The sequence below is a fragment of the Myodes glareolus genome, chromosome 24 (assembly GCF_982192425.1).
Source record: "Myodes glareolus chromosome 24, mMyoGla1.1, whole genome shotgun sequence".
In the NCBI taxonomy this organism is placed as follows: domain Eukaryota; kingdom Metazoa; phylum Chordata; class Mammalia; order Rodentia; family Cricetidae; genus Myodes; species Myodes glareolus.
In genome coordinates, this window is record NC_142049.1 from 15,531,924 (window position 1) to 15,554,313 (window position 22,390).

General features: G+C 44.1%; 2 protein-coding genes across 11 annotated transcripts in view; both read left to right on the plus strand.

Moving 5' to 3' along the window:
- The window catches only part of Cpeb1 (cytoplasmic polyadenylation element binding protein 1), a 97,678-nt gene extending 80,356 nt beyond the window's left edge, over positions 1-17,322 (plus strand). For 7 of the 10 annotated variants that reach the window (XM_085683076.2, XM_085683075.2, XM_087901537.1 and 4 more), the window contains 9 exons: positions 1,757-1,980; positions 3,528-3,780; positions 6,280-6,393; positions 6,690-6,794; positions 7,747-7,883; positions 11,430-11,628; positions 13,083-13,177; positions 13,710-13,790; positions 15,911-17,322. In XM_085683076.2, coding sequence (XP_085539202.1) covers positions 1,757-1,980; positions 3,528-3,780; positions 6,280-6,393; positions 6,690-6,794; positions 7,747-7,883; positions 11,430-11,628; positions 13,083-13,177; positions 13,710-13,790; positions 15,911-16,009 — 1,307 coding nt within the window. In that variant the 3' untranslated portion in view covers positions 16,010-17,322. Of the gene's footprint in view, positions 1-906; positions 1,048-1,756; positions 1,981-3,527; positions 3,781-6,279; positions 6,394-6,689; positions 6,795-7,746; positions 7,884-11,429; positions 11,629-13,082; positions 13,178-13,709; positions 13,791-15,910 lie in introns of those variants that run through there. The other 3 variants (XM_085683078.2, XM_087901535.1, XM_087901536.1) reach the window with 3 other exon arrangements.
- Positions 17,323-18,982: 1,660 nt separating this feature from the next.
- On the plus strand, positions 18,983-21,885 carry Rps17 (ribosomal protein S17). The gene is made up of 6 exons (XM_048434960.3): positions 18,983-19,081; positions 19,231-19,491; positions 19,667-19,818; positions 20,009-20,114; positions 20,821-20,886; positions 21,760-21,885. Exons 1-6 carry the CDS (start codon positions 18,983-18,985, stop codon positions 21,838-21,840), a joined length of 765 nt encoding a protein of 254 aa, XP_048290917.3. The 3' UTR covers positions 21,841-21,885.
- Positions 21,886-22,390: the final 505 nt, after the last annotated feature.

A 22,390-nucleotide genomic window follows, 5' to 3' on the forward strand; every position in this document is an offset into this window, starting at 1 on the left:
AAGCATTTTTACCACTATAGAATAACAATTGGATAAATACATCCACAATATTGCCTGCATTTAGAAAATAAGAGACTTAGAATACACACACTCGCTATGTCTTTTTCTAGGGTGAAAACAAAAGTCATATGCTTGAGGATAGTGGGCCAGCCCAACCTCATGATAATGCTGTTTTGAATCTTGTGTGCATGTTCTGTCACAAATGACAGTTGTCTAGTACCCACAAGTGATGCCTTGACATTGATTCCAGAAGATCTGGGAAGAAATAAGCTTTGGACGGCCTGTTTTCACTTCATTCCCAGTCAGAGCTGAATGGGGCAGTTATACTCACTGTTTATTGAGCACTTTTGTTATTTGGGTTCGTCTTGAGAGATGGATGGTGTGGTGCTTCGTGTGAGATAGCCCCATAAGTCTGTGGTACTTGAATTGGTTTGAATACCCTAATTTGGCTAATTAGGGAGGATTAGGATGTGCAATCTTGCTGGAAGAAGTATGCCACTTGGGGACTGGGCTTTGAGGTTTCAGAAGACTTCATCCATTTAGTTCTCTGTACTGCTTGTGGCTTGAGAGTTGGCTCCTGCTCTAGGTGTCTGCTGCTTGCTACCTCTGCTCTGTCATCTAAAACATGTTGTTTTTATTCTTCAGATAAGTAGAAGGTCGAATTAAAACTTCTCTCTTAATATTGATGAGTCCAAACTTCATAGTGAAGCTCTTTTATTTTTTGTCCTTGTGGATAAAGGATGTACTTCTCTCTGGTCCCTCATTACTTTTTCTTCCTCTATCTTTTTCTCCTCCCTCCCTCCCTCCCTTCCTCCCTTCCTTCTTTTTTTGAGACCATATCCCAGGCTGTCCTGGAGCTCTCAAGTGTGCTGTGTCACATCAGGATTTTATTTTATTTTATTTTTTGATGTTAGGTATTTGTTTATTGTGTTGGGAATTTTTGCTGAGCACTTTTGATCTGCTGTCTGACTATTGAACCCGGGGAGCACTGTTGTGAAATAGTTGGTATTTCACCCAAGATGCCAGTGAGAAGAAAGAACCCTCCAGGTGAGCTTCTCATGGTTAACAACCATCTGAAGGGAGTTTCAGACCAGGGTTTTCTTGCCGGGTTTGTTTCCTCAGATAGTGGACTTTGAAATCATTTTGCTTCCATCCTAAATACTTGAAATTTGGGGCTGTATAGAAAATTTGTACATGTTAGAAATTCTCAGAAGAGAACTTCTCAGATGAGACGTGCTTGTGTTTATAGTCTGCGGTGGTTACATATAATTCTGTGTTTTAGCACAATGCCACTAGAAAAGGTGGGATTCTAATAAACACACTCTAGCCAGTAAAGGAATATGATTTTGACTTCTTAAATTGTACTACAGGTGTATCCAGTCATTAACTGCAGCTGTACCTGGGATCCCCATGACAAAATCTCAGGTGATAGTACTGCTCCTTAAGCAGAGAGAGAACAGTTTTGCTGCTACTTTAGCAGCAGGAGCTCTGGAGTTCAGTCATCCTGTAATTCTAATAAGAACTGGGTGGCCAGGCCTCCCAAACCGTCAGTTATTTGTACATTATGGTCTGTGTTTCTGAAATGGTCTCAGCGGTTGATCCTGCCTTGGGTGACTATGGGAGAGAAGGCAAGACTAAGAGTTCTTGTCTGGAAAAAAAAATTAAGAGATCATGAGCATTCCTTTTCTTTCTTTTTTTTCTTTTCTCTTTGTCTTTTTTGTTTTTTATTTTTATTTTTTATTTTTTGTCATCCTAGTATTAAGCATGCTCCAAAATCCACTGGGAAATGTCCTAGGAAAAGCCCCCTTGAGCTTCCTGTCTTTGGATCCCCTTGGGTCTGACTTGGACAAGTTCCCAGCACCCTCAGTTAGAGGATCTCGCCTGGACACCCGGCCCATCCTGGACTCCCGTTCTAGCAGCCCCTCTGACTCAGACACGAGTGGCTTCAGCTCTGGATCAGATCATCTCTCAGATTTGATTGTATGTAACATGCTCAGGAATGGGGGTTGTGGAGGTGGAGTTGTTGTGTGTGTCCTAGGGGAAAAGATGCTGCAGTGTCTGTCTAGAGCTTGAAACGGTACCTGTCCACCAGGATGCATGCAAGCAAGGAGATATCAGGCACCCTCTTTATAGCCATTCATCCTTAGCACAGTCAAGGCACTTTGAATGTCCGTGAACAATACATTTTAGGGCTTGTTACTCCAAGAGCTATTAGAGAAAAGTTGTAAACAAGAACATCTTGGTAGTGTTCTGTTTCCTGAAATACATGGATGTTTCCTTTTTAGCCTTTAAACGATATTCCTTATATACCTCTGTGTATAATATCCCAAATTTTATAAATGGTATTTTAATAAATGATCTTAATTCACAATTAATAGTGAACACTGGAATTTTAAACAGGATTTGACTTGAGCTCCTGTACTTGTCACTGATCCATGCCAACTCAGTCTGAAACTATCATCAAATTTATATCTCCCATGTTCCTTACCTACAGTCATGTGTGATATGTGTAGTCTCCATGCTAATTAGTTAGGACATGGATTAGAGTGGGTGGGAAGGATGGTATAAATGGCATATATAAACTAGCATAGACAGTAATAGAGGGTAGAAGTAATTACATATGAGTCTTCAAGGAGGAAGAGGCAATGAGACAATTTTCTGAAATAAGATTCAACTTTTAAGGTGCCATCTCAACCTTGCTTTTTTGTCACCAAATGCTCTAAGCTAAATGTTTAGTAACTAGGAAAGCTCATTTATCATCTTCTTATCTCTGTGGTTTCCCATTCATGACTTTTAGAACCCACCCTGTCTTCTTTTTTGCACTGTCCTGGACTACGAACACTGGCATTAGTATTCCCGTTGCCTATTCATTTAATTTGTCCAGACTAGTTTCTAGAAAGACAGCTTCAGTCAGCTCCTTTACTTCCCTGTAAGATCGGTTCACATGAGATGCTTGTTCTGTTTCATTACTTAGATAGTACTCATCTTGGGAATTTACCTCATGACTGACAAATACAATTTTTTTTTCAGATACCCACCTAAGAATTAATTTGGAAAGAGAAAGCTAACACAAAAGAGGAAATTAAACAGTTTTTGTATTTACAGAAAATAGTCTGTCAACAAATTTTAATAATATATTCTTTGACACTTAGAATTTCATGATTTAGTATAAATATATAGTGTAACATGTTCAAATACATTTCTAATAGAGCATAGAGCCATCAAAGAAAAAGTTGTTTAACCATAGGGAACTGAATCAGTAGGCTGTTGTTGGTCTCCTGAATAAAATGTGATAAATTCATTAAAATTGTTATGAGAACTCTCTGGCAAGAAAACAAAGTATGTGGAAAGATGGAATTTATTTTAGTTATATTATAGTCTATAACTAATCTTAAAAATGGATAGGAAGACATAATAGAAAATATATCAAGTTATAAATGTTAAATACTTCTAAGATTTTGTTATATGATTATTACTTTATAACAAAACTGTCTTTTAAAAACTTGTGTCTTCCTTTTTCCTCCTAGTCAAGCCTTCGCATTTCCCCTCCTCTGCCCTTCCTTTCTATGACGGGAAATGGTCCCAGAGACCCTCTAAAGATGGGAGTTGGGTCCCGGATGGACCAGGAACAAGCTGCTCTTGCTGCAGTGACTCCCTCTCCAACCAGTGCTTCAAAAAGATGGCCAGGAGCTTCTGTGTGGCCATCGTGGGACCTTCTCGAAGCTCCTAAAGACCCTTTCAGCATAGAGAGAGAAGCTAGACTACACCGGCAGGCTGCAGGTGAGTGCAGCTTGATTCTGGGTAGGCTGAGGCCTGAGGCCTCGTTCTAGAGACAATTGACCTTTGCTTAAACAATAGTGAACTCTTCTGGAGGAGGGTTTGTTAATGTGGTAAGGTTTTCAGGTCTGTATAAAACCGCAAACTTTGTGGAATAAAGGACAACCTTGAGACTGAGTTGAAAGAGGCATATAGCCTGGCACACAGAAAATGGCTGGCTCCACCTCTTACTGTGAGCTTCTGTGAAAATTGGCTGTGCTCTACCCTTGCTTTCGATTGTTGCGTGAGAAAGACAAAGTCTTGAAAATGATGCCTACAGTTTTGTCTGCCTTTTTTGTTTATAAGTCAGAGTCACAGCAGTCACGACTCATTTGCTGGCTTTCTGCCCTGATATCTTTCTGATTACATTCAGGCTATTAGCCTCTAAGGTATGGGATGTTACCAGATGCTCTGATATCTGATTCCAATCTCTTTGAAATTCTTTAGTTTTTATCATTTAAATGATAACTGAAGGCTGGAGAGAAGGCTCGGTGCTTAAAGAGTCCTGGCTTCTCTTCAGAGGACCTGGGTTCAGTTCCCACCACCTACAGGGCACCTAACTTGTTTGTAGCTCCAGTTCCAGGGGTCCAAAACCCTCTTCTAACCTCTGCAGGCCTCAGGTGTGCTCACAGCACACAGACATGCATGCAGGCAAGACACCTATGTACATAATACAAAAATAAATTAAATTTAAGGTTTTTGTTTTGTTTTGTTTTGTTTTGTTTTTTGAGACAGGTTTTCTCTGTGTAGCTCTGGCTATCCTGAAACTCACTCTGTAGGCCAGGCTGCCCTTGAATTCATGATCCTTCTGCCTCTGCCACCTCCATCAAATCTTACCAGCAGGCGCCACCACAACTGGCAAATTAAATTGTTTTTTATTGGTTTGTTTGGTTTTGGTTTTCCAAGACAGGGTTTCTCTGTGTAGCTCTGGCTGTCCTGGACTTGCTTTGTAGACCACGCTGGCATCAAACTCAGCAATCCACCTGTCTCTGCCTCCTGAGTGCTAGGAATAAAGGCATGTGCCACCACTGCCTGGTGAGGTGCATAATGTTAAGTGTACATTAAATTTGTTTTTCTCATTACCTCTGAGCTTGGAAGTAAATGAGCTACTTACATCATTAACTGCTAGTGTTTCAGGGTTTTCCACTTATATCATGGTTCTGAGGTACCTGACTGACTGAACGTTATTTCTCTGTTAGATGTGTTTGCATAGAACTTGTCCCTATCTCATTCTTCCCTAATGGTGTTTGTCTGTCTGGTGGTTCTGATAGCTCATGTTCATGCTTACTACATAGCCATTGTATGGTGTGCTTTCTGTAAGCTCCTCGGTTTTGTATGGAATATTGCTAGCATTGCCCCGTTCCTTTTTGTTTGTTTGTTTTGTTTTTTTGTTTTTTCGAGACAGGGTTTCTCTGTGTTACTTTGGAGCCTGTCCTGGAACTAGCTCTTGTAGACCAGGCTGGTCTCGAACTTACAGAGATCCACTTGCTTCTGCCTCCCAAGGTGCTGTGACTAAAGGCGTTCATCGCCACCACCCGGCCACAGTCCCCCATTTTTTGTCACAGTAACACATTAGTCTTGTACATATTGGGTAATGGCCTGGTATCCAGGAGGGAATAATGGCTCATCTCCTTGAATGTGTTCCTCGGTGCTGAAGGAGAAGGGTAATATGTCCTCACCTAGATCACCTTCCTATGTGAAAGGCCTGAACTAATTGCCAAGAGCAGACTTCTGGAAGTTGTAGGACAGGCCAGTCTTAAGAGAGTTCCAAACCTACACAGCAGAAAGGGCCTCTTGGCATAAGTAGGAAGCTGAGGGTTTGGACGGAAATCCATCATCATACAGTGTGAGCAGCAGGGCAGCTCAATGCCCACTCAGGTGCTTGTGAGTGGGATTATGGGGCATGGTAATGTTCTTACTCTGTTGAGTTGTGTTTTCTACTGACAGTGTCCTGACTTCTGTGGTCCAGAGACAAGATAGGGAAATGTAGAGTTTTTACCTCGGAGAGACAGTCTACTGGGGCCAGAAACTTAAAGAGCATTGCATATAAAGTTGTTCTGTCTACTCTTTTTTTATTAATATATTTTTAAACTTATAATATTGTAAATATATTTATAAACCATTTATAAATCTACTTAGTACTATAAACAATAGCAATATAAAACTGCTTTGTTGCAGTTTATCAGTTATATAGTTGAAATTGCTTACGTTGTGATCATTTTTACCCTGCACATCTGCTATTCCTTTCAGTTTTATTATAAGCATAGCTGCTGAGGTAGGATTATCAAACTTACTTTAAATAGTTGACAAAGTTTTCTGTCTTTCAGAATAACCATGGATAGTCTTCTCCCAGACAGCCAGGTTGGAATGGTGACTGCTCTATTTCTCGTCAATAAGTCCATTTCAGAGAAGGGTAGTGACTTGTTGATTGAACCCTTGTTTTCTTTTTGCTTCCTGCCAAAGCTGTGAATGAAGCTACCTGTACCTGGAGTGGCCAGCTTCCTCCCCGAAACTATAAGAACCCCATCTACTCCTGCAAGGTGTTCCTTGGAGGTGTTCCTTGGGATATTACGGAAGGTGAGCTGCCTCTGAGATCTCTTACAAGAGTTGGAGGTGGGGCATATCTTTAAGTAGGCTCCTGCTTAGGGCCTGAACCTCTGCCTCTGCAGAGTGTTACAGGAGCAGCTGAGGGGGAGGGTGTATTTCATAAGCTTTCAAAGTGATTCTGTTCGTCTGCTTACCCATGAGACCAGAAGTCAATTCTGAGCTGTTGGTCAGGAGCAGTGAACCTTGGGAGGAGTGCTGGGGGATCCTGTGTGTGTATCTTTCCTGAGTAGACTGTTTCTTGGTTTTTGCTCTTCCCCACTGTGCAGCTGGATTGGTTAACACCTTCCGTGTTTTTGGCTCTCTGAGTGTGGAGTGGCCTGGTAAGGATGGCAAGCACCCCCGGTGTCCTCCCAAAGGTAATATGCCTAAAGGTAATACAGACATGGTAGGAATTTTTTTTTTTGCCCTCCCTCACACACACTGTACCACGTGGTGTTGGGATGTCACAGAAGCATGCTGGTAATGCAGGCACTCCAGGGTGCAGTCAGCACATCCTCTTCAATTTTGCACATTCCTTTGTCCATCTGTCCAAACTTGTAGTGCTGTAGGGAGCTGCCACCAGAACCCTTCCTGTGCACTTCCCTCCAAAGCTAAACCCCACCTTTCCTCTTGAATAAGGCATTTCAAGAGTGTGCCTTTGATTAATAAAATTACTTTCTAAAAAAAAAAAAAATGTGCCTTTGCTGCCTCAGAGGCTTGTCATCTGACCCAGTTCTGAGATTCCCTTTGGAGTTGTCAGGAATGAGGACCAACTATCTGATTCCTCACTGGTCTAAAATGAGATCCTGCCCTGTAGAAAGGAGCAGGTGCTATTTTCTCTCTGCTCCATCTTCATTGAACTTGAACCAATGGTTTAATTAGGCTTTTAAAGCAATAACTTCATCCCCTGACAAACTACTATTCTTCTTGGCTTTGCTGAACCGAGCATTCTCTGTGTTCTGGGGTAGAAAGCTGTGTAGTAATAGGTGGGGTCTACTGTTTGGGCCTGACAGTTCCTTCCCTTAGTGAAATAGGATGTGCTTCTCTCTCCCTTAGCCTGGGCATAAGACAGAGTAAGTACTTCATTTGACAAACGTTTTCAGGATTTGAACAAAAATGTACTTTGGGATGAAGGATTGGTTCAGCAGTAGAGTACTTGCTTAGCATGCACAGACTATAGGTTCAATCCCCAGCATCTACCTCCCTCCAAAAAATGTCCTGTACTTGAGGCTTCCTCCCTTAGAAGAAACTCCCTGCTCCAAAGCCACGGCTCTTCGGCCACCATAGAGGACGATAAATAGCCACCCAAGGAATATTAAAGTGTCTTTTCCTTTTGTTGGGTAGGGTATGTGTATTTGGTGTTTGAACTAGAGAAGTCTGTCCGGGCCTTGCTTCAGGCTTGTTCTCATGACCCGATGAGCCCAGATGGCCTGAGTGAGTATTATTTCAAGATGTCCAGCCGAAGGATGCGCTGCAAAGAGGTGAGTTAGCTTAGTGTCCTATGTTAGTTACTTTCTTTTGCTGTAGTAGTTCTGTTTCTGTTGCTGTGATAAAGCACTATGATCAAGGTAGCTTATAAAAAGAAAACAATCTCAGTTGGGTTTACAGTTTCAGAGGGTTAGAGTTTATGATGGTAGAGTGAAGGCCTGACAGCAGGAACAGTGGAGAGATCACATCTCTAAACCTCAGGCATGGGGCAGAGAGTGCATTTGGAATAAACAGCATGAGTATTTTTAAACCTCAAAGCCTGCCCCTAGTGACACACCACCTCCAACAAGACCACAGCTCCTAATCCTTCCCAAATAGGCCCACCAAGGACCAAGCATTCAAATGTGTTGCCTATGAAGGCTATTCTCATGTAAACTAACAACAGTCATTGTGATTAAAATACTACAATCAGACAATTTACAAAAGAATAATTTGGGTTAATGAGTCCTGAAGGAGAAGAGTTTATCACAGTGGCGCACCCCTTTAATCCCAGCACTTGGGAAATAGAGGCAAGTTGATCTCTGTGAGTTCAAGACCAACCCAGTCTACAAAGTGAGTTCTAGGACAGCCAGGGATACACAGAAACCCTGCCTCAGGAAGAAAAAAAACAACTTTATTATGGCAGGAACAAAATGCTAAGAGTTCATATCCTACACCATAAGCACAAAGCAGTGAGAACAAGTTAGAAGTGGCAAGAAGATTTTAATCTCAGAGCCCACTCCCAATGACCCAATTTCTATAGCAAGGCTATACCATCAAAAACTTTTCAAACGGCACCACCAGCTGGGGACCAAGTTCAAATGCCCAAGACTTTGGGGGGTATATCTCATTCAAACCACCGCGTAGCCTTCCTGTGTCAGGATAATTGGCATGTTATGGCACTGGTTTTCTTGGAACCAGGGTGACCGTTATTCTTGCTGTGACAAGAAGTCTGCTTTTCTTGTCCATGGTAAATACATCACTATCTTATAAATTACATTCTTTTAAAAAGCCAACTGTTGGGTCTTGTTAATAGGGAGGTAAAGGGGTGGTGTGTAAAATGTGCACAAACAATCTTAGAACCAGTGAGGATCAAGCTTTTCCAGCCTCTGTACTCTACATTTAAATTCTAAACTTCAACGTAGAGATAAACCCGGAAGCAGCAACTTTCTCTACTTGGATGAAACTGATAAAATCTACAGATACATTCTCCTGGTTCTCATACTGTGCCTCTGACCCTATAATATGTAGTGGGTGAGTAAATTCTTCTTTAGCGCAAGTCCAGCCATGGCTACACTTCCTTTCCCTCTCGGGGCTTAATGTTGGTTTTTTTTATACATTCTTAGCACAAGTCTGTGTCCTGAACATCATACTGATTTCACGTTGGGGAACTCATTGCAGATTCTTATCTTAGGTTTACTGACTCATTTGGGTGGAGTTTAGGAATCTCTAATTCATTTGGGGAGTAATCAGACTCCCCAATTGGTGCTAGTGGATAGAGTTGTGAGAACCACTTGTTTTGAGTTCGGGATTGATGTGGTGCTGTTTTTATTAGGCTGATTCCAAAGAACTTGACTTTTGTGGCATTAAACTACTGTGAAATTTATTGCTCCCCAGGAAGCTGAAACTATCTCTAGTTAAAAAGATCAGTGCTTTCTACGGGAGCAGACATGACTGGGCAGAGCACAGAGGATTTTGGGGGCTGTGAGATGATATGCAGCTACCATTGTAGTGTGTAAAAAGTCGTCACCCATTTCCTCCAGACCAGTAATTCACAGTGAACATGAAGAAAACCCAGTGTAAGCTGTGGTCTTGGGGCAGCGGTGATTGTCAGTGCAGGGTCATCAGCTAGAACAGATGGACCTTCTGGTGCAGAATGCTGCTAGTTGAGGCTTGTGTGGGACAGTGTGTGTCCCACACCTTTCGTGAGGTTTGCTGTGAACCTAAATCAACTGTTAGAAAGGAAAGTCTATTTTTTAATCTGTATCTTAAAGGGTAAAGAGCCCCTTAGGATGGTCACAGCACTCTTAAATAATCCATTGACTAATCTGGTTCTTTGCTTTATAGAAGTTCTTCTGTGTTTTTGTTGTTCAGTCTGACAGTTGTTCATTCTCTGGCTCCCACGGTGACCCAGGTTCCCTTCCTTCTCTCCTCATTAGATTGGTCCTCAGACAGCAAGCTGGAGCTCGTCGTATCTAAGATTAATTCATGTACGCTTTCCTCCTTTATCCCTTGCTTTCACACTGGAGACTGTCACAGCTACAGGACAGGCAGTCTGCCTCATGCCCCTGATAATACCCATTTCTTACCGCCTAGCAGAGATTGTCTCCCTTTGATGCGCCAGCTCCAGGCTGTCCCAGTTCTCTCACTTCTGTGACTGTTTTCTTTGTACATCCCGACTGTTGTCCACTATTATCAGTATAGTATTTGACTCTCTCTCACTATCTCTTCTATTTCAGAAAATTTATACATTTCTGTTCTTTTTAGACACAGATTCATCTATCTAACCTCCTGTCCTATGTAGACCCTATATTCTTTGATATATCCTGTAACTCTATATTGCCCTGTGTGCAAATTAGCCTTTTTCATGAATTTATAGAGCTGTTGACTTTCCTGGCACCTTCTATCAGACTCTCCAAACCTCAAGCCTTGTAAGTCTAGGTCCTATCTGGTTCCCTCTTGCTTACCCACTTGAGAAGTTTGACCTCTACAGACTTCCATTGAACAATATCCTTATTTGTCCCCTGTGACCATTACCACCAGCCTTCTTTAGATCTTTGTCAAATTGTTTTTACCTCCTTGGGTCTGTCTCAGTTCTCTTCCTACTTCAAAACATTTTAAAAGATCTTCACAGACTAATTTTCCAAAAATAGTTACTGGCATTTGTAAGTCGGCTTCATTGTAATGCTCTCTGCCTGCTAGACTAGGTTTGATTCTGGGAGTCAAGGAATCAGAGGACAGAGAATGTTGCACTTTCCCCAGAGATACTGAGCTTTTTAATGCCTCAGATCTTTGTGCATGACTTTACATACACACATAGAGGGGCAGTGGGGGGGGAGAGAAGATGAGAGGAGAGAGTATGTTCCCGCTGTTGCTGGCACAAAGCCCTCTAAATACCTAGGTTTAGACCAGTAACCATCTCAATGATGTAAGTATTTCCACACTTTTATTCTTAATGCTTTTAGCTTTTAAATACTCTATTAGTTCTACCTTTCACAGGGCTCTTGTTCACTTTCTTGAGAACTCACTCATGCTCTTCATTCCTGTGGCCCTTAGTTGGAAGTATAGAATTGTGGGCCTGTCACTTTGCTCCTTTTGCTTACTCTGCAGAACGAGCAAGTTTTGTTGTATTTTCTCTCACCATTATGAACACAGGAAATGCAACTCAAGTTGTCTTGGATAAGGTTGCCTTCCTGGAAGCCTGTGTGCCTCAGATGGGTGACAGTGCCCTTTCACCCCACATGGCCTCAGCAACTGCAACTATGATACAGAGCACATGTCCTACCATACAGGACGCTCTCTGAAGCTGCCAGCTGATAAACCTTTGTGGGGATTTTCAGGTGCAGGTAATCCCTTGGGTCTTGGCTGACAGCAACTTTGTCTGGAGTCCATCACAGAGACTGGATCCCAGCAGGACGGTGTTTGTTGGTGCCTTGCACGGAATGCTCAATGCTGAGGCTCTGGCTGCCATCTTGAATGACCTATTTGGTGGAGTGGTGTATGCTGGGATTGACACAGATAAGCACAAGTACCCCATTGGTGAGTGTCCTACTTCTGTGTGGGAAGGCTTGGTGCCCCTGGGAGTAAATTAAGACTATAATACCTGCCCTTGAGAATGAAGAGAGAACTGACCCAGGTTTGCAGATCATCTTTTCCTCCAGAAGTTACCAGTACTGGCCTATCTTGCTTCTGCTCCTGGTTCCCACATGGGAAAAGAGTGAGTGTAGTAGGATCTATGATAATATTGGTAAAAATGAAGAAAGAAGTTTGTTGAAATTCTCAAAGTACACAACCAAACAGCTTAGGACAAAATATAGAAGTATTGCATTTAAAGACTACACCGAGAACTTGCCAGCCTCCTTTATTAAAAGTTCTTGCCAGTCATGGTGGCAGATACCTGTTGTCCCAGCCCTTGGGAGACAGAGGCAGTAAGATCTCAGTTCAAAGCCAGCCTGGTCTACAGAGTGAGTTCCAGGACAGTCAGGAACTCACACAGTGAGACCTTGTCAGGACAGAAGAGGGGAGAAAGGGAAGGAAGGAAAATTTGTTTTGCTTTTACATCTTTGATGTTGTCTAGAGTAAGAGGCAAGATCAGATCAAAGGTGCTTTCTGGATAACTCAAAAACTGGTACAACCATTACAACTATTGAGCTGTTCTACCTTCAGGTAGTCTGTGTCCTGACTACTGAGTGTTCATCCTTTCTGAGAAAGGAGGTTAGTTCCAGACTTCGTACAGTAATCTCAGTGATTGTGTCTGAAAGTGGAACAGACCTGAACTCTCTGATCAAGGCATATATACTTAACCCACCTTCTCAGATGCCTGGTCTATCCACCCACACTGAATTCTGTGATGCAGATGGAGAATTGGATTTCAGAGGCTGTAGGGGAGGGGCCACACTTGGCAGGATGGGGAATTCGTTTGCTCTTTCCTAGTTCTCTAAGGTACCTCTGGGTCAGGCTGGGTTTGATTGCTATTTCTATCCCTTAGAGAATTTAGTCTGCAGCATGGTTTCCACCTGAGCCCATTCTCCTTCTCTGTGAATCTACCTGCACAGGAGGAGCCCCTTCCCTTCCTCTTACTAACTTGTCTTATGTCATTACTGTCTAATGTGATAGCCACCACCAGAAGGTGGTGAGTACATGTGTTAAAATGTCTGGAACACAGTGCGGTGGTGGTGGCACATGCCTTTAGTCCCAGCATTCAGGAGGCAGAGGCCAGGTGGATCTGTGTGAGTTCAAAGCCAGCCTGGTCTACAGAACAAGTTCCAGGACAGCCAGGGCAACACAGAGGAAACCTGTTTTTCAAAAAATCATGAACATATAAAATATATTATTAAAATTCCACTGCTTTTGATTTTGCTGTCACAACCACTAAATTAGAAATTCCATGAATACTTATATTTATGTCTGATAGCACTGGTATAGAAATAGGGTTTCTTGAGTGTTTAAGAGAATTTGAACAGAATGTGTAAGCTTGTGCCGGGTTTTCTTAGGGTCTGGTCGCGTGACTTTCAATAATCAACGTAGTTACCTGAAAGCAGTCAGCGCTGCTTTTGTGGAGATCAAAACCACCAAGTTTACCAAGAAGGTGAGTGTCTGGTTATGCCCTTACTGAGAGAGACTTGGGTCAGTTTCAAAAACAGCACAGTTCCAAGGGTGAGGCGATGAGCTCAACCACAGAGCTAACCTGCAGGGTTTGAGGGGGCCTTTGTCTCTGGGGACTCAGGAGAAAAGGACCCAGACTGTCAGCTGCCTGAGTGGGTGTGGGTGGGGAGAAGTTCCCTCGTTTTGGTATTTGTCTGAAGTTAAGTAGATTGACTGTCTTTATCACCTTTTACCTGAATCCTCTGAGTACTTCCCTGCTGCTCATTAATGGAGAGCCAGGGTTCATTTTGCTGAGAAGAGCAGGCAGTAAAGCCTTGTGGTTGTTAAATGTTAGAAGCAACCAGTTCTGTCTCTGTATGAGTCTATGCAGTAAGATCCATATTTGGCCCTGGCCCACAGTTCTGTCTAGGCTCCATTAGAACAGATGGCCATACTGCATCCTGTGTACCCAGTAACATGCTCCAGTTCACCTGACCCATAGAGCCATTTTATCTCCCTATGTTGCTGTTCCTCAGGTTCAAATTGACCCCTATCTAGAAGATTCTCTGTGTCTTATCTGCGGTTCACAGCCTGGCCCTTTCTTCTGTCGTGATCAGGTAAGCTCCCTGGGCACTAGAAATGTCTAATTTTACCACAGTTAAAAAATGTGTTAAGGCATATTTATGATGTTGAGTATTAGAGTTCTCATATGACTCGTAATGCCTGAGAGCATAGAGACAATAGTCAAGAAGGTATGCTATAGATAGGTTGATTCATAGTCTGGGAGTGTCCGGGTGCTTGTTGGATCTTCCCTTTCCCTTCCTGGGCTACTGCTGTACAAAATGGCCATTGGTGATGGTAGGTGCTTTTTGGTGTGTGGTTTTTTTGGTTTTTTGAAATTGTCTTACTGTGTAGTTCTGACTGGCTTGGGACTCATGTAATTAAGCTAGCCTTGAGCTTGCAACAAACCTCCTTCTTTCCCACTGCTCCTACCAGAGCCTTGGTATCATTGGCATGTGTTACTATACCCCAGATAGTGGTTCTGTAGACATTGAGTAGTTGGGTACCTATGAATCAAGTGCTACTGATACATTTTTTTGAGTCTGACAAGCATGTCCATCTACAGTCTCTGGTACTATTTGCCTCAGGATAGCTATGAATGCTACCCAACCCAAAAATATAATTTTAGGAGGTTTCCACCCCCCACCTTGTGAAGTATTGGTTTGGTTTTGTATCTGGGTTTTGTGGTTCTCCAGCGTGAATCAACATTGTGTTGCAATGCCAGAAGGTTAGGCATACCTTGCTGGGACTGAGTTTTTCCCTACTTTATTTCTGAACTTATGAACTACTTTGGTGTTTGTATCTGGGTTCTATCCATAGTCCTCAGAGGGGGAAGCTAAATGGAAACTTTGTATTGGGAGTCTGTGGGTGGTGGAATATGGATGGATCTGGGTGTGTTTGGCAGTCAGTGCTTTCTGACTTTAATGTATATACACATCAACTTTGTTGAAATGAGAATTTGCCAAGTGGTGTTTGTGTTGCTGTTTTGAATGACGTTTTTTTAAAAACACATTAAAATGTTTTCATACATGCATACAGTATATTTCGATAACACTTAACCCTACTTCTCCTAATTCCTTTCCATCTTATTCCTTCTCAACCTTATCTTTTTGTTTTACTTTGATGCTGTTGCTGTTTGGTTTGGTTGGTTTTGTTTGTTTGTTTTTGAGACAGGGTTTCACCTTGTACCTCTGGTCAACCTGTAAACTGTGTAAACCATGCTGGCCTCAAACTCAAACATCGACCTGCCTTTGCTTTCCAAGTTGTAGAAGAATCAAAGGCCTGCACTACCATGTCCAGCCTTTTTTTTTTTTCTTTTCTTTTTTTTTTAAATAACTAACAAGCCTACTCCCACTGTGTTACTCATACACTCTTGGTAGTCCATCTACTACGGGACAAACCCTTAAAGAAAACTGACTTTCTTTCTTCCAGAAGCTGTAAGCTGTCAGCAGTTCTCGGCTAGGAGTAGTGGCTTGTGAGCCTTTTTCCTATTAATGCTGAAACGTTCATTGGGTTGATCTTGTGGCGGCACAACCATCAAACCATATTTTGAAACCTTTTCTGGGATGTTTGGGAACCTTCCAGACCCTAGCAATTCATCCATGTTTAGTTTGGCTTATTTATTGGATATTAATTACTGGATTATTATCATGTTGTTTGCATGAAGGTTGTAGATAGCTCTTCCACAGGCTCTCAAGGGAGCTCAGAGTAAGTCTGGGGAGTGAGGTAAAGCCTGACAACAAGTGTCTTTCTAAGTCACATTCACAGTGAACCCTGATTCATTCTTGGTAGGAAGTTAGGACCTGCTTAGGTTATTCAGCTAGCAAAACCAGTCACTTCTCACTGAGAAGAGAAAGGCATGTCTCCTTATACTTGAATTTGTATCCAGTCCTTCAAACATTCTCTCATGTTGGCAGCCATGATATTCAACTGCTCTGTAGGTGAGAAGGGTGGGAAATTGGGAAACTGCATGGTCTCTCTGCACACCAGGAGCCTAAACTGTTTGCATGAGGGTACACATGGAAAAGGATAACATTTACTTGAGTCAAATGGAGCTCTTACCATGAGAGGGCTAACAGGAAGTATCTCTTCTAGCCCCACAGAAACCAGGAGGCTTCCATCTCTTCTTGAAGTAGAACCTTTATATCTAGTGCTAACCTCTGTTTCCCTAACCTAGGTGTGCTTCAAGTATTTTTGCCGAAGCTGCTGGCACTGGCGACACAGCATGGAAGGCCTGCGCCACCACAGCCCCCTGATGAGGAACCAGAAGAACTGAGATTCCATCTAGAGAAGCTGACCTTGCCCAGTGGCCTGTATTGCCCAAGGCTGGCAAATCAGGCCTGTACCCTGCACTGGCGCCCAAGGAGCTAGCTTTCTGCAGACAAGGGAAAATTGTAGTCACCTTTGTACTTGCTAAATCTGTCTTTGTTTCTGCACTAATTAATGCACAATGAGTTTTGTCAGGTTTTGTTTTCAGGGGTGTGCCAGAGCAAGGACCCTCAGGCTCACCCTCAAGCAAATGTAGTTTTCCCAGATTCTAGTTCCTCATTTTGCAAATGAAAAGAAAAACAACAACAAACTGTGTGTCCAGAAGGTATTGACACAGAAGCCTACACCTAAGTTTATTTATTAAAGCGCTTTTTACATTCCTTGCAATACTGAAGGTGGTGATGCGCAGGTCTCATTGGTTCATTCTTGCAGTTGCCATACAGTGCCTTTCCATTTATTTAACCCCCACCTGAACGGCATAAATTGAGTGTTCAGCTGGTGTTTTTTACTGTAAACAAACAAGGAGACTTTGCTCTTCATTTAAACCAAATCATATTTCATAGTTTACGCTCGAGGGTTTTTACTGGTTCCTTTTTACACTCCTTAAAACAGTTTTTAAGTCATTTGGAACAATAGAATTTTTTTTTCTTTTCTGGCAGCTTTTAACATTATAGCAAATTTGTGTCTGGGGGACTGCTGGTCACAGTTGCAAATCAAAGCATTTGTAACCAAGGGAAAAATTATTTTATTTAAAACTGGACCGGAGAGAAAGAAAATTAGGTCTGAGCAGCTGCTGTATATAGTTTTAAATGGTTTGTCGCACCTTCTTACGTTGCACTTACGTGGGGGGAGGGTTGGTAGAAGTTTTTAATCACAGTCACAGGGTTTTTTCTTTTGTAACTGAGCTTAAAAATTTAAAAAAAAAAAGGGCTGCTTTTTGGTGGGGGCAGTTGAAGGCTCACAGGAGCCCTTTCTCTTAGAGGGGCAAGTACCCTTCCTTACATCTTTTATTTGAAGAATGTATGAATCAACAGAGTTGACACAAAAATGCTACTGGATTTTGAAAACTTGACTTTTTCTTTTTAACTACTACTTGCCCCTCTTAGGGAAGCTGTGTGCCAAAGAACCAGTGTCATCCCCTCCCTCCTGCTGAGCTGATGTTGCATTGTTCATATCCCAGCTACTCTGTGGGTTTTGTGAAGCTGTGTGTGAAGTCTCTACCTCATTGTTGTATATGCAGGCAAGACTGCACTCTCCTCAGATGTGTGGAGTAAGCTGTGGTGTACTTTTTTTGGCACATAATAAACACGTTGCAGCAGAGTTGTGCTTTTGTCTCAGTGTCTTGGGTGTGTGTAGCAAGCAGGTAAGATTCCAGAGAAGAGTCCTCTTTTCTTGGATTTTCTGCAATAAGATTGCAGCTCAGGGTGATAATATGAGCATGTGAAAACTGCCCATATGTGGCATTTGTTACATCCTGGTTAGCCAAATTTGGAGAGATCTGTCCAGTAGCTGGGTGATTACAGTCCGAAACAAGAGACCTTGTTTCAGTTTCTTGGCCATCAAGAATGCCCACGGGCACAATCACCAAGGTGTCGGAGCCACTTGTACCCTGCTCTCCTGTGAGTTGTGGCATGTTTCTTCTCTGAGACTCACGTGTGCTGATGTCAGTCCTACTTTGCTCTTTTGGTTCAGGGTCTTTGTGTCCTTGTGTTGGAACTCTTCTGTAATCCAGCCTTGCCTCAAACTCAACAAAAGTCTGCCAGTGAAGCAGGCATCCCAAGGGATGGGATTAAAGGTGTGCACCACTATCCCCAGGAGCCCTTACACTAGCATTTTTTGTTATGACAGGGTGATGATGATTTTCAGGTAGAGAAGTTTTGAGCCAGCCTGCTGAACTGCTCTAGTCAGAGGTTGAGGGACTTCTGTGTACTAAAGCATCCCTCCTGTAAGGTACAGAAACTCACTACTGATCAGGATTTCTGCAGTACTGTAGGGTCTAGACTCCATGGAAACCTGGACACCACTTCATTAGCATTCATCAGTAAAAGTAAGCTTGTGCAACACTGACAGCACATTAACCCCTTCATCTCTTTAGTCTCTTTCTGTTCCTTAGATAATGGCATCTCTTTTTCCTCCCTCCGTGAGTTCCTTTCAGGCAAGGGCTTCTTGTGCTTCACCATCTGACCAGAGTGATGTAGATAGATGAGTTGAAGGTTGAGGCACAGCGGTGGCCCCCTGGATACATCCAAAATGACTGGCACAGTCTCATGTTTGAGTCTAGGACCCCATCGTCCCAGGAAACAGCTAGAGGAAAGGCCCTCCCTAGGCTAATGAGGGCACTGGGCAGTGACTTAAAAGCCTGCTTTGGGTATGGCAGAACAGCAAGAAGAAGTTGAATTTTGGATTCGTAGGTATTGGTTCAATTCCTATTGTTCTAGAAATGAGGAGTAAAAGGAACTCGGCAAACATGAATCGCCCTTGGAGATAGTGTCTTAACTGTTGGGAGTAGAACGAACTGAGATCTGAATTTGTTAATAAAAATGTTTGAGCGTGTCCTGTGGTGGTGACACGCCTTTAATCCCACCACTTGGGAGGCAGAGGCAGGTGAATCTCTGAGTTCAAGGCGAGCCAAAACTTTCACAGAGAAACCTTGTTTCAGAACAAAACGAAAAAAACGTTTGAGAGCTTTCAGTAAACCAGCCACTGTTTTTTTTGTTTGTTTTTTTAAAAATATGTATTTATTTATTTATTATATATACAATATTCTTTCTGCGTGTATGTCTACAGGCCAGAAGAGGGCACCAGACCTCATTACATATGGTTGTGAGCCACCATGTGGTTGCTGGAAATTGAACTCAGGTCTTTTGGAAGAGCAGTCAGTGCTCTTAACCACTGAGCCATCTCTCCAGCCCCCGGCCACTGGTTAGCCCTTCCAGTTTAGCTCATTCCCTGACGGGGGGGGGGGGGGGGGTCACATGACATGGCATGCCAGACGTTTAAGAGCAGCTCCAATGCAATACTGTGCTGGGGTGTGAAGAAAAGTCCCCTGGTGAAGCGAGTTGGCAGTAATAACCGGGAAGTGAGAGGAGTCTCGAATCAGGCTAGACCCGACAAAGCTCTGACCTGAGTCACACACAGGTAGAAGTCAGGAAGGACTACCTCTACTACACTTTTCCGGGGCGCGCGCTTCCTGTCTGCCGGGTCTCCAAGCCTCGGAGCCTCGCCTAGACTAAGGTACAGTGGAAGAGAAGATATCAAGCCCGGAACTTAACGGAGCCGAAACTCGGGCGGCCCGGTTACCTGCGAGCGCACGCGCAGACACTCGCTCCGCCCGCCGCCAGGCATCGCCGCTCCAGCCCGCCCGGGGGCGCTGCGGTACGACAGCGCGGTGCGCGCCGCCCCAGCCGGGCGGAAGCGGCTCTCTGGCCTGCGCTTTATAGGTCTCGCTTGTGCTTCCTGTTTCCTCTTTTACCGGGACCCGTCAACATGGTAGGTGTTTAGCTCCTCGGCCTCTGTCCTTTCCAATCCGCGTCCATCCTCCGCCGGTCGCGGCTCCCAGCCCGCAGCGGGAAGCAGTCTGCCGTACCCGCGCCGTGACCGTCGGCCTGGCGCGCTTCCGCGTAAAGGCGCGGGCTCGCTGGTGACTTTTGCCCTCCACCCGCAGGGCCGCGTCCGCACCAAGACCGTGAAGAAGGCGGCCCGGGTCATTATCGAGAAGTACTACACGCGCCTGGGCAATGACTTCCACACCAACAAGCGCGTGTGCGAGGAGATCGCCATCATCCCCAGCAAGAAACTCCGCAACAAGATAGCCGGGTGAGCGGGGCCGGAGCTGTGCGTTCGCGGTGACGGGTCGGCGTCTGCTGCTAATATTCACCACTGTGGCCATGCTGCACCAGAAGGTGGCAGTGCTGGCGGGGGCGGGGGTGTGAGAAACGAAAAGGGAACAGGAGTGTGTTGGGGTGGCTGTCTGCGCTACGGTTCCTCCTGACTTGTGTACTTGTAGCTATGTCACGCATCTGATGAAGAGGATTCAGAGAGGCCCTGTCAGGGGTATCTCTATCAAACTGCAGGAGGAAGAGCGAGAAAGGAGGGATAATTACGTCCCTGAGGTAAACTTCGCGGGTCTGTCTCGGAACCTCTAGCTCCTGTCCAAGTGGTCATGGAGTTGTGGGTGGGCGGGCTCCTTTGCGGTGTAAACGCAGTGAGAGGTCCTAGCCGGTCCGCTCTGAGGTGTTTTGATACGGGGTCTCATTGTGTAGAACAGAATCACCGCAAATTAATAGAGATCCTCCTGCCTCTGCCTCCTGAGTGCTGGGATTAGAGGCGTGAGCTACCACATCCAGCTAGACTTGTTTGCTGGCTGCGGGTGTCTGTTAGCCTTTCTGCCCCGTCCAAGTTAAGTCAGCTCTTTCCTCATGGGAGCCTGGTGAGCATGTCTCCTGACTCGGACACCCTGAACATACGTCTTCACTGTGAACTCGATCTTAAGGCTTTCTGAACACTCACTAGCCAATTCTGGTAGAAGCATAAAGCAGTCCAGATGCGCCCCTTAAATCCCAGTCCATGGAAGGCAGAGGCTGATAGATCTCTGGGTTCCAGAACAGCCTGTTTCAAAAAAAGAAAAAACAAGGCAGAACTGGCCTTGTTCATCTTGTGGCATCCCAACAAAAGCCTTTAACCCCAGCACTGGAGAGCCATTGGCAGAGAGATCCCTGAGGTCCGCCAGGGTTGGATAGTGAGGCCTGATCTTGAATGGGAGCAGAGGAAGTGAAAAATAACTCATTCATAACTTAGGCTTGATTCTTTACCTTCTAGGTCTCAGCCCTGGATCAGGAGATCATTGAGGTAGATCCAGACACCAAGGAGATGCTGAAGCTTCTGGTGAGTGTTGTGATTTCTAGTTAGGGCCACAAAGTGTCTTTTTGTCGCCTGACTTTAAAATGTTTGTGACTGCTTGTACTGATGAGTGTTGTGATTTCAGGATTGTGGGACATTACTGTCTTCATTTGCATTTTCTTTGTTCTGGGGCTGGCTCCTAAGTTTGTACCCCCACCCCTTCGATTCAGCTCTGGCTCTTTTACCTGCTTTCCTTGGGCACTCCAGAGTCTAACTTGAGGAATGATCTCTGGTCTCATTTTCAGAATAGTCAGGCACTGCTTAAGACAGTTGACAGGTGTCCTTGGTGTGGCTTCTCTTAGCCCTTTTTCATAATGGTGTGATGGTAACGTGGGCTTCAGATCCCAACTGCTGGTAGTGATTCTGTGCAGTCTGAGTTGCTAACAAAATACTCTCCCCATATACCCACACCTGGCTTTCATGAAACCATGCAGCAGCTGAAGCTTGCTGTGGATTCTGCTGGGCTCCTGGGTACTGAGTGTGCTTGGGGCTAGGCCTGATCAGAACTTCACTCTTGGTGCCTTGTACAGCTGGTTGAGTGAATTGTGATACCTCTTGACTGGGACTGGGGAGTGGCTTAGGGACTGCCTCAAATCCCTCTGACCATGGTGTGGCCTGAGCAGTAATGTACTTGCTGCCTTAGAGTTTAATAGAAAATGCTCACAGGCGGTTAAGCCTTAGCTAGAGAATGTTGAATCCTTGGGTGTGGAAACAGGCCTGGGTTTTCAGGTGCTTTGCTAGTAGTTAGAAAATGCCTGCTGAAGCCTGGTGGGTTGGATGAAAGTCATGTTAACAGGGGTGTGTTTAGTCTGGTAGGGGCTGGTGCTAACCACTCACTCGAGTCTTGTTTTGTTGCAGGACTTCGGCAGTCTTTCCAACCTGCAAGTCACTCAGCCTACAGTGGGGATGAATTTCAAAACACCGCGTGGAGCCGTTTGAGTCTGTTCCGTCATTTTCATTCAATAAACCTGAAAATAACTTTGCCTTTGTTGTCCTTGCCACTGTTGGGGTAGGAGGCTGAGTCAGGGGTTCTCAGCACTAACTAGCCTGGCCCCTGACTGGGATGGCGAAGGAGCCTGCAGGAGTAAATGTAGCCTAGAATTTAGGAAGATCCTAGTGTGCCCAGGATGTGGCAGGTAACTGCTTTGCTGTCGGCTCCCCTCAGTCTCTCGGATACCAGTGTGCCTTGCCCATTTGGAGGATAGTGGTGTCACCCAGGGTAAGATAGGTATGCCTGTTGTTTTGTGGATGTTATTTGGTATGGCAGGACATTTCCTGCATGGATACCACAGGGGATGCTGTTTAGCACAGAATTTAGGTTTTTAAATGTTTACTTTAAGACCTAGGATTAATTCAGTGTGAAAACTATTCCCCTTTGTAATCAGTAGCTTTCGAGTGTTTGAAGGTAACCAGTCCCTCATTAACATTTGACATCTGTTGATAATTCCTTTTTTACTAGAGTCTTCCACAGGGGAGGGTTTTTGACCTC